Source organism: Pteropus vampyrus, unplaced genomic scaffold (genome assembly GCF_000151845.1).
Source record: "Pteropus vampyrus isolate Shadow unplaced genomic scaffold, Pvam_2.0 Scaffold33, whole genome shotgun sequence".
NCBI lineage: Eukaryota > Metazoa > Chordata > Mammalia > Chiroptera > Pteropodidae > Pteropus > Pteropus vampyrus.
Window position 1 is genome coordinate 8682636 of NW_011888814.1, and position 11727 is coordinate 8694362.

General features: G+C 40.6%; 1 protein-coding gene across 1 annotated transcript in view; it reads right to left on the reverse strand.

Moving 5' to 3' along the window:
• TNPO3 (transportin 3) overlaps positions 1-5130 on the reverse strand; it is a 72100-nt gene extending 66970 nt beyond the window's left edge. Inside the window, exon 1 of the mRNA XM_011357207.2 lies at positions 4613-5130. Within this exon, the coding sequence (XP_011355509.1) occupies positions 4613-4732 (120 nt within the window). The 5' untranslated portion in view covers positions 4733-5130. The remainder of the gene's footprint in view (positions 1-4612) is intronic.
• Between the last annotated feature and the right edge of the window lie 6597 nt (positions 5131-11727).

An 11727-nucleotide genomic window follows, 5' to 3' on the forward strand; every position in this document is an offset into this window, starting at 1 on the left:
CATGGTTTATTCCTTCACTACAGATATCAGATTATACAAACAAAAGGGTCCTACAGTCTACAAAGAGAGACGAAACAAATTTTCAAAAGGTAAAAAAAAAAAAATGATATAATTAAATAAAGTCCTCTAGGTGTTCAGTGGGGGCAGAAATGACTTTTGGTGAAAAAAATCAGTTAAGACTTAAAGAAGAAAGTGGAATTTAGGCTGGGCTTTGAAAAGATAAGTTACTTTCTTCATTTCAAGAAAGCACTGGGAAAGAAGAACAGTAAAAGCACAGAGGCACGAAAGAGTCAAAGAAATCAAAAAATTGGAGAAAGGGGGCATTCCCCTCACCACCAGCTCTCCCCCAAACCATCTGCTTACTATAGGATATACTATAGCTATTTGAAAGCTGGTGGGAAGGACCCAGTAAAGAGGGAGTCTGAAGATGCCAAGTGAGACACAGGATAACTAAAAGATCAAGGTTCCTGAAAATTCAGAAAATGAGATGCAAAGTACCTAGATCAGAAAGAAGGGAGAAGCAGTTGGATATACCCATGCTGAAGTTTTACCAAATCAGAGGTGAAGGGTTGATGGTATATTTAAGAAAATGACTAGAATGTTACACCTTGGAATCCAAATTGGATAAAGTAATGGCACAACTTAATAAAGAAAAAGCAAGGGCCAATCAATGGAATAAGGTTTTGATGAAATTCAAAAACAAATGCAGGGACTTATGTTTAACAGGACTGAACTGTTTGACACATGTTTGCCCTAAGGTCCCTTCCAAAAATCCACTAAAATCAAAGTGAAGAGATTTAAAAAAAAAAAAAGAAGAAGAAAAAAAAAAGCTGGTTTGGGGAGGTGGGGGGAAGCCACAAGAACAAAGACAATGGAAACATGACTGATATTAACACAACTGTAGAAACTAGAAAGCTAACGGATGAGAGTTAACTGTTTTAACAAGTCTGAGAATGTTGAAATAAGCCTGGGGACTAAGAGGGAGGATGTGATGAGAATACCACCAAAGGGCAAATTGATACATCTGCAAAATCCCTGTTAGGCTAAGAAATTACAAGTACTAGATACATCTGAAGGCAGATGCACAGGTGGAACAGAAGACAAAGGAATGGGTTCAAAATCTGTATAAGCAGTTAGACGCCTAGATTTTCTCCCTGACTCAGAGTGACAAGGCTACTATCCTCCTACCATCACAGAAGACTCAGATTTACTTAGGAAAGATTGAAATAGAGGGACTCCAGACTCTTGGACAACACTCAACTAAGGACATATAGTGAAAACAGGAGATTAAGTTAAAGCCCCCTAGCTCATTCTCCCACCTGCCTCTGGCAGTCTAGCTTATAATACCCAGGCAAAAGACTAGAGGACTTCTCTCAGGGTTAAGTGGTCCATGAAAAAAGACTCACAGAAAGACAGTGAGAGAGAAGGGGTGAAGGTTCCCTTCTCAATTGCCCATCAAATGAGGGAGTAATCCAAGAAAAAGAGCATGGGATCCAGGATTCGGTGCATACAACACAAGAAAGAGGTGAAGGGAATTCCCTAGTTAAATAAAGATCTCAGAACAGTAATGGTGCAACAGACCTGGAGAATAACCAAGCTGGATTTGAACAAGGGGATGGAAGGCTCCCAAGAAAGGTTTCTTTCCACCAAAAAAAGGAAACAGATTGCCAGTTTGATCATACAAAGAGGATATTTACTGACAGAAAGTTTGGGATGAATTCCTATAGATATATAGAAAACGAAGCAAACGTAAAAAAGAGAAAAAGTTAATGTTTACGATCAGAAACCTGCACAAAAAAGGAACTATTACCATGGCATACATGCTACACAGTTCACAGTGTGTACTGACTTAACCAAAAATGTGATATAATTATGTCAAAGAGAGAGAAGAGGAAGTGGAGGAAGCCTAAATCCTCATCTTTCATAGGAAGAAGTCTATACATAATTGCTCTTTTTCATCCTAGGCATTTTTCTTGTAAAATTTCTATTTTAGAACTTTTTAAAAGTTTTTAAAAGTTTAAAATTTCTTAAATTTTTAAAAATAAAACTTCTTAATTTTGATAATAATTAAAATTACATAAGGCTTCAAAAAATAAAAACTATTATATGAGGTTACTTGAGATTCTTGAGCCAGCAAACTGGTTGAACTAGCGATCTGAGCTGGGTGACTTTTTAATAATAACAAGATCCCGGGTGTGACTGTGTGACCAGGTGGTTGAATTAATAATTTGAGAGGCTGGTGACTTTTTAGTAATGACAAGATCCAAGATATGACTGTGTGAACAGGTGGCTGAGAGAAAGAGGTAAAGGAATTAAGAGGCCAAAGTGTTATCTGAGTTGTCAATCCAGATGCTGAAGTTGCCTAAAAACGACATATGGCTGTTGCTAGATATTTTCCAGGTCCACTTTTCCACCCTTTCTACCATGTTTTCTGCACCAGAATGCTGAGCTATAAGGACTCTATCAACAGGTTCCTATGTCCCCTAGTTTCTGGTTGGGTTTGCCCAATAGGGAATCCCAGGAGGAGGTTAGAAGAAGGTCAAGATATTTATTCTCAAGCTTCCTCCTTGCAAAGTTGCCTCATGCTGGCTGTGTCCCTTAAACAAAAAATTACTGCTCCTCTAAAGATGGCCAACTCCATAGTTTCCTTTAGAGTTCAACTAACCCATTCCCTATTGCATCCCTTCTAAAGATGTTAACAATCTGGCTACACAAACTATCTCTTTAGGTACCACATGATACTCGCATCTTTATAAATAGTATCTTTATAAAATAAACCCTCCTCGAATTATCCTATTTCAAGTGTGCCATATGTTCCTGTTGGGACCCTGATTATAAACAGTGGTGATGGTGATGATGTAAGGTTACAACAGAGAATAGTGAAAAGTAGTAAGAGCAAAGCGACTACCGTTTAAATAACAATTACTAACATATTTTGAGGTCAAGGTTCCAAGAACTTTTCTAAGCTCTTTGTAGGTATTGACTCATTTAATCATCACAAACATCCTGTGTGGCAAGCAGAGATTTCTGTCTGGTTCATTTCCATATAGCAATGCCTAGCATACCTGCTGGTACATAGTATGGACTCAAACACTGATTTAAAATACACATACGCAGGTTTGGTAGGGAAGAGCTTTGGTATGGTGTAGAATATCGCCTATTTATTTTTTATTATTTATTATTATTTATGCCCACAGCACCTGGTCTTCCTAGGTGGTCTCTCATCCAAGTACTAACCAGGCCCGACCCTGCTTAGCTTCCGAGATCGGACATGGGGCTTGTTCAGGGTAGCATGGCAGTAGACCAGGGAAGGTGGCTCCACTGGGGCGGAAACCCAGGACCTTCTGCGTGTAAAGCAGCCGTGCTAACTGCTACACTATAGAACCACATCCAAATATCGCCTATTTATACTTTGAAAACTATATGAAAATCAGGAACTTGTCACTTCTCAGATCACAAAAACTAAACACTGAATAAGACCGTATGTGAATGATTTTCTTGTGTAGCTTACCGTGAATTTTTTATTCCTTTATCTTCCCATAGGTTATCCAGGACTTGGGTTCCCAATTTTTTTTTAATGTGATATTCAAAGTTAAAGTTGCAAAATTTTAAATTTTATGCACTTGCAACCTAGGATCTGATTTGAAAGTGCAGAGCACCTTTAAGTACCAGTTACTGAGTTTTAAAAAAGAAATAAAGGGGAAGAGCAAATGTTTTTTAAATGTTTGAGTGTATAAAATGCAAAAATAAGAAAGGTAAAGTCAGCGAAATCAAGTACGCACACTCACAAAGATATAAAGTACAGCAAAGCTGAGCATGAAAATTAGAGAAGCATAAGACACATGAATCAAAGAATGCATAAATAGGTGTAAATTGCAATTAAATCCCTTAAAGGATGCTCACAGTTACGTGGAATTACCAAGGCATCTATGATGCTCATATCTTATCAAGAACAGAAAAGACCAGGTTAGAGAACCAAAATGCAGCAAAATGAGAGCTGCAAAGATTCTTCTGAAACCAGAATTGATTATCTTTTTTACATTACGTTGCACTCCAAAAAACGGGGGAAATTCACGTGAATAGGAATCTAGAAACCTGAGAAGTTTCGAGATTAACTCAAACTAGAGTGAAAAATCAGCAAGAACAGTGAGGTGTAAGTCTACGACTTGGACACAACTTGGACGCAACACTTGGACACCGAAGGGAGACAGATAAAACATCTTTAAGTGGAAGATGGAGAAAGACTGGGATTGAATTTGGTTGAAGGAAGATAAAACGGAAAAGCAGGGCCTAAGAAGCAAGTTGCAGGAGTAAAACTTAAAGAGAACCACACATTGATGCCACAGCAAAGTATAGGACCTACAAATCAGATTCTACGGGGTGGGGAAAGGGCCAGTTCGCGACAGACCAGCTGCGACTAGTTTCCGAAAAGCCGCGTAGATGTAGCTTCGCAGCCCCACCCCGCGGCAACAGCTCCTCCCCAAGGAGGACCTCACGAGGCCAACTGCCGGGCTCGGGCTCAGGCTCAGACTCAGTCTCAAGCTCAGGCTCGAGCCTAATTCCCACCCCGCCCTTGCTCCGCAGGGCAGAACGGCCTCTCTGGGCCCCTCACCGAACGCTGCAGCTCCCCAAGCCAAAACGAGGCACGCTCCTTTCCGCTAGGATCTGGGTCGTGGTAAAGCGCCTGCACTGCCTGGTACACAAGCTGCAATGTCGGCTTTGCCCCTTCCATGGTGGTGGCGGTGGTGGCAGCAGCGACGGCTCTGGCTCTTCTCCCGAGGCTTCTCCCGTTGCTCCGCCTTCGTGCTTCCTCACTGTGTCGGCCACAGCCGCTCCCGAACTGGCGCCATCTCCTCTTTGGCCGTTACCAGGGCAGAGGGGTTCCCCGTGGAAGTTATCCCCTCGGAAACAGAGGTTAGATCGTATTCAGGTTCCTGGCCTTTTTTCACATCCTCCCACTAGACTCTAGACTTTTGAGACCAGATTCCGGTGCTCGCCTCTTCACTGGCTGACTTACCCTCAGAAGTCTATACTCGCACGACACAAACCACGCAGTGTATCTAAACCGCGTTAACCCGGACCGGAAGCGGCAGCACCGATACCTCCTGTACACTTCCGCCTGGTGCAGTGCAAACGGCCTCCTCCCCTGTATGCCTCCTCCTAGTCTCCCCGCCCTCTCCCGGAAGTGGCCCTGCAGGGACAGGGACCGGAAAGAAGCAGTAGCATGTGGTTCTCTCGGTTCCTTGCGTCGGCCGGAGCTTTAGGACCGACGTGTGTCCCACACCTGAGCTGTTCTCCTCCCTTTGGCGATGGATCCGAGGTCTTTCTTCACCTTCAGACTTCTCCCTTTCCAGAGAATCCTTTCCTACCCCAAAATGCATCAACCCAACCATCAGATTGTCTTCTGTACTGGCAATCTAAAGATGACTTATGACAGAATTTCTATGCTAACTCTAGTGGAAAAGACAGACACATAATCAAATAACTGTTGTACAAACTTGAAATATGTACCACATTGAAATAAGCCCACAATGCCTAGAATGCCTGTTCAGCCCCTTTCAACTAAGTTCTTAGCCTCAAAAGGGTATTTCTATTGTTCAAGGAAACAACTTCAGAGTATTTGCATACATCCTTAGGGTCATTCTCACATTGAATTATATTTTTGTGTATGCCTTTCTGAATTAAAAAATCATTGCCTAACAACTCTCAATTCACTAAATAGAAATCTTGAAATCTGTACTACGAAGAAATCTGGGACAAAGGATAGCAGTACGTCAAATTATTTCCCAGCAATTTCTTATTGCTATTCCTTTGCAATAAAAAATGCTACTATTTAATGAATGCTTGCAGTGTGTAAAGCACTGTAGTTATAAGATCTCATTCTTTTAATAACTATACCAACTAAATCCCCATTTTACAGAAGTAGGTAATATAATTTGATTTAGTTTTTTGATTTAGTGATTTAGTTTTTTTCTGAATAGTTATTCTCAAGGGATTTTCATTGCCAACATCACAATGAAAACAGTGTTACTGCACGGTTGATGTAATTTCAGAGAAGAAACAAAACTTAGATATTTTGGTTACCTAATTTATCTGTTCATTAAAAAGAAATTTAGTAAAACCACCTTGGTCTGCCCTCATGGAATTTACAGTCTAATGCAAAGAAAAACAAGCAATTCAATTCAGTTAAAAAGTCGTGAATTTTTTATTCCTTTATCTTCCCATAGGTTATCCAGGACTTGGGTTCCCAATTTTTTTTTAATGTGATATTCAAAGTTAAAGTTGCAAAATTTTAAATTTTATGCACTTGCAACCTAGGAGCTGATTTGAAAGTGCAGAGCACCTTTAAGTACCAGTTACTGAGTTTTAAAAAAGAAATAAAGGGGAAGAGCAAATGTTTTTTAAATGTTTGAGTGTATAAAATGCAAAAATAAGAAAGGTAAAGTCAGCGAAATCAAGTACGCACACTCACAAAGATATAAAGTACAGCAAAGCTGAGCATGAAAATTAGAGAAGCATAAGACACATGAATCAAAGAATGCATAAATAGGTGTAAATTGCAATTAAATCCCTTAAAGGATGCTCACAGTTACGTGGAATTACCAAGGCATCTATGATGCTCATATCTTATCAAGAACAGAAAAGACCAGGTTAGAGAACCAAAATGCAGCAAAATGAGAGCTGCAAAGATTCTTCTGAAACCAGAATTGATTATCTTTTTTACATTACGTTGCACTCCAAAAAACGGGGGAAATTCACGTGAATAGGAATCTAGAAACCTGAGAAGTTTCGAGATTAACTCAAACTAGAGTGAAAAATCAGCAAGAACAGTGAGGTGTAAGTCTACGACTTGGACACAACTTGGACGCAACACTTGGACACCGAAGGGAGACAGATAAAACATCTTTAAGTGGAAGATGGAGAAAGACTGGGATTGAATTTGGTTGAAGGAAGATAAAACGGAAAAGCAGGGCCTAAGAAGCAAGTTGCAGGAGTAAAACTTAAAGAGAACCACACATTGATGCCACAGCAAAGTATAGGACCTACAAATCAGATTCTACGGGGTGGGGAAAGGGCCAGTTCGCGACAGACCAGCTGCGACTAGTTTCCGAAAAGCCGCGTAGATGTAGCTTCGCAGCCCCACCCCGCGGCAACAGCTCCTCCCCAAGGAGGACCTCACGAGGCCAACTGCCGGGCTCGGGCTCAGGCTCAGACTCAGTCTCAAGCTCAGGCTCGAGCCTAATTCCCACCCCGCCCTTGCTCCGCAGGGCAGAACGGCCTCTCTGGGCCCCTCACCGAACGCTGCAGCTCCCCAAGCCAAAACGAGGCACGCTCCTTTCCGCTAGGATCTGGGTCGTGGTAAAGCGCCTGCACTGCCTGGTACACAAGCTGCAATGTCGGCTTTGCCCCTTCCATGGTGGTGGCGGTGGTGGCAGCAGCGACGGCTCTGGCTCTTCTCCCGAGGCTTCTCCCGTTGCTCCGCCTTCGTGCTTCCTCACTGTGTCGGCCACAGCCGCTCCCGAACTGGCGCCATCTCCTCTTTGGCCGTTACCAGGGCAGAGGGGTTCCCCGTGGAAGTTATCCCCTCGGAAACAGAGGTTAGATCGTATTCAGGTTCCTGGCCTTTTTTCACATCCTCCCACTAGACTCTAGACTTTTGAGACCAGATTCCGGTGCTCGCCTCTTCACTGGCTGACTTACCCTCAGAAGTCTATACTCGCACGACACAAACCACGCAGTGTATCTAAACCGCGTTAACCCGGACCGGAAGCGGCAGCACCGATACCTCCTGTACACTTCCGCCTGGTGCAGTGCAAACGGCCTCCTCCCCTGTATGCCTCCTCCTAGTCTCCCCGCCCTCTCCCGGAAGTGGCCCTGCAGGGACAGGGACCGGAAAGAAGCAGTAGCATGTGGTTCTCTCGGTTCCTTGCGTCGGCCGGAGCTTTAGGACCGACGTGTGTCCCACACCTGAGCTGTTCTCCTCCCTTTGGCGATGGATCCGAGGTCTTTCTTCACCTTCAGACTTCTCCCTTTCCAGAGAATCCTTTCCTACCCCAAAATGCATCAACCCAACCATCAGATTGTCTTCTGTACTGGCAATCTAAAGATGACTTATGACAGAATTTCTATGCTAACTCTAGTGGAAAAGACAGACACATAATCAAATAACTGTTGTACAAACTTGAAATATGTACCACATTGAAATAAGCCCACAATGCCTAGAATGCCTGTTCAGCCCCTTTCAACTAAGTTCTTAGCCTCAAAAGGGTATTTCTATTGTTCAAGGAAACAACTTCAGAGTATTTGCATACATCCTTAGGGTCATTCTCACATTGAATTATATTTTTGTGTATGCCTTTCTGAATTAAAAAATCATTGCCTAACAACTCTCAATTCACTAAATAGAAATCTTGAAATCTGTACTACGAAGAAATCTGGGACAAAGGATAGCAGTATGTCAAATTATTTCCCAGCAATTTCTTATTGCTATTCCTTTGCAATAAAAAATGCTACTATTTAATGAATGCTTGCAGTGTGTAAAGCACTGTAGTTATAAGATCTCATTCTTTTAATAACTATACCAACTAAATCCCCATTTTACAGAAGTAGGTAATATAATTTGATTTAGTTTTTTGATTTAGTGATTTAGTTTTTTTCTGAATAGTTATTCTCAAGGGATTTTCATTGCCAACATCACAATGAAAACAGTGTTACTGCACGGTTGATGTAATTTCAGAGAAGAAACAAAACTTAGATATTTTGGTTACCTAATTTATCTGTTCATTAAAAAGAAATTTAGTAAAACCACCTTGGTCTGCCCTCATGGAATTTACAGTCTAATGCAAAGAAAAACAAGCAATTCAATTCAGTTAAAAAGTTCTATGAATATCCACAAGCAAAAGAATGATGTTGGACCCACCTTGTACCATACTAAAAAAAAGAAAAAAAAAAAATTCCTAGAGCCTAAATGTAAGAGGTAAAACTTTTGGAAGAAAACAGGAATATAACTTTGTGACCTTGGATTAGACAATGTTATTATTATTATTATTATTTTAGATATGGCACCAAAACACAACAATAAAATGAAAAATAAATAAATTAGACTTGATCAAAACTTCTGTGTGTCAAAAGACACTTAAGAAAAATGACAACCCACAAAATGAGAGAAAATATTTGCAAGTCATATGTCTGATAAGGGATTAGTGTCTAGAATATATAAAGAACCTTTGCAATTCAACAATAAAAAGAAAATTCAATTTTTTTTAATGGGCAAAGGATTTAGATAGCTATTTCTCCAAAGGACATATGTAAATGCACATGTAAAGAAGCTAACGTCATTAGTTATCAGGGAAATTCAAATTAAAACCATACCGAGATACCACTTCACCCTCACTAGAATGGCTGAAATAAGAAAGATAGATGATAAATGTTGGCAAGGAAATGGAAAAATTGGAACCTTCACATACTGCTAGTAGGATTGTCAGTCGGTGCTTTAGAAAACAGTCTAACGATTATCCCTCCAAAGTTTAAACTTAGTTACCATATGACCCAGCAGTTCCAATCCTAGGTATATACCCATGAGAAATGAAAATATAAGTCCATACGAACACTTGTATGTAAATGTTTATACCAGCATTATTCGTAATAGCCAAAAAATAGTAATAATCCCAAGGCCTTCAACTGATGAATGGATAAACAAAATGTGGTACATCCATACAGTGGAATATTAACTATTAAAGGAATGAAGTATTGATACATACTACAATGTGAATAAACCTTGAAAACATTATCTAAATGAAAGCAGCCAGACAAAAAAGGCCACATATTATATGATTCCATTTATAGAAAATGTCCAGAAAAGGCAAATCTCTAGAAACAGAAAACAAATTAGTGGTTGTCAGGGGGAGGGGAAGAGAAGAGAGATGAAATGTTCTAGAATTAGATGGTGGTAATGGTTGCAAAACTTTGTGAATATACTAAAAACTCTTGGAAGAAAACAGGAATATATTTTCATAGTATGTGCATTATATTTCAATAAAAGCATTTTTAAAAGTTCTATGATTAGGAATTTTTAAAATACCACGTAGATGTTTGGCCAACAGTTAGAAAAAAAATTACAATAAAAAAACACATTGTATCTCACTCGTCTTTGTGCCCTCAAGCCATTGTCTAATATATAGTGGGTGCATAGTAAATGTTTTAAGTGACTTTTCTCTTAGCTCTATCTAGCTGCAACGTGAAATGGCTTAGTGGGTGGGAGGGTGGCAAGAACAGAAACAAGAAACCGTTGTGATAATCCTTGTGAAGAGTGATGGTGACCTCGAGAGAGCTATTGGCAGTGTGTATGGTGATATTTAAGATGAATTTAGAAAAAACTGTGAATAGTGATTGTTTGAGCTGTAGGGTTTGAGGAGAGGGAAGAGAAACCAGGTTCCTGAATATGGAACCCAGAAGAAGAAACAGCTTTTATGGTAGTGAGGAGGGGTGCAGGGGCAAAGATGATGAGTTTAATCTTAGACATATTGAATATTGAGGCACCTAAGAGACGGCCAATGTCAGCAGACAGTAGCATGTGTGAGAATGAAGGCAGGGACAGGGTTAAAGATACAGCTCTGCAAGTCATCAGCGTATATATACATGGTGAGTGAAGGCAAAGAGATGGTTGAGATGAACAATGGAGAAGAGGGACCAAAGCAGGTCCCTGAAGGTAAGTATTAAAGGATTGACAGAAGTAGAGGCTAGGAAGAAGTGGCCAGAGGGGAAAGTAGAGCCCAGGAGAATGTGCTGTGGACAGATCAGAAAGGTAGAGAGAATGGTATAGTGAACACATGTACTCATCTTTAACACATTACTTGTCTTGAAGCAGCATCAAATGCCCCCGAGAAGTCAAATATTGTTAGAATAATAAATTTGAAATAGAATACTAGAAATATTTGAAATACCAAAATGTCTATAATTTTTGTCCTTAGGTACAATGGCCATACTAGGAACACTGCATTCTGATGCAAAGTTGGATGTACCCAACTCCACTCCCAACAAAAAAGGCCCCCACTCGCTTCTACAAGAAAATGAAATACATTTTCTTTAAGCAAGAGGGTGATTTCCTGAGGGAAAGAAGAAAAGTGAGAGTGAGTGTTTCCTTTACTCACTAGTGGTGAGCTTACCCAAAGGTTGAATGTCATACCTCAATAAACAAGATCCTCTCCAGTTTCATACAGTGCTGCAATGGGAACTTCCATAAAGGCTTAAATCTGCCATGGGATGGTGCTTGTGACTTGTGGTGAACTTCGGGTTACACTAAGTATGGATTGCAGCCCCAGAAAATCTTTCTTAATTCTCTTCTCTCGCCCCCCTCTGACCCCCGCTCCCCCATCTTCCAAATACCAGGGTGAGACAAGCCCCTGCACTTTAGGGATAAGCTGTCTCTTAAGAAGAAGCATGGCAGAGGCCAACGGTTTTCCCCCCAAACCTATTCTCTTTTTGTTTGGGTTGTTCAAAACCTTCCTAGAGTTCCTTGAAGGAATACTCTTTTTTTTTTTTCTTTCCTAATTCAAATTGAGTTTCTGTCACCTGCCATCAAAAGAATTTTGATGAATACTCTGCTGTCTTAGTTCAGACTGCCATAACAAAACACCATAGACTGGGTGGCTCAAATGACAGAAATTTATTTTCTTAGAGTTCTGGAGGCTGTAACTTCAAGACTAGGGTGGTCAGGTTCTGGTCAAG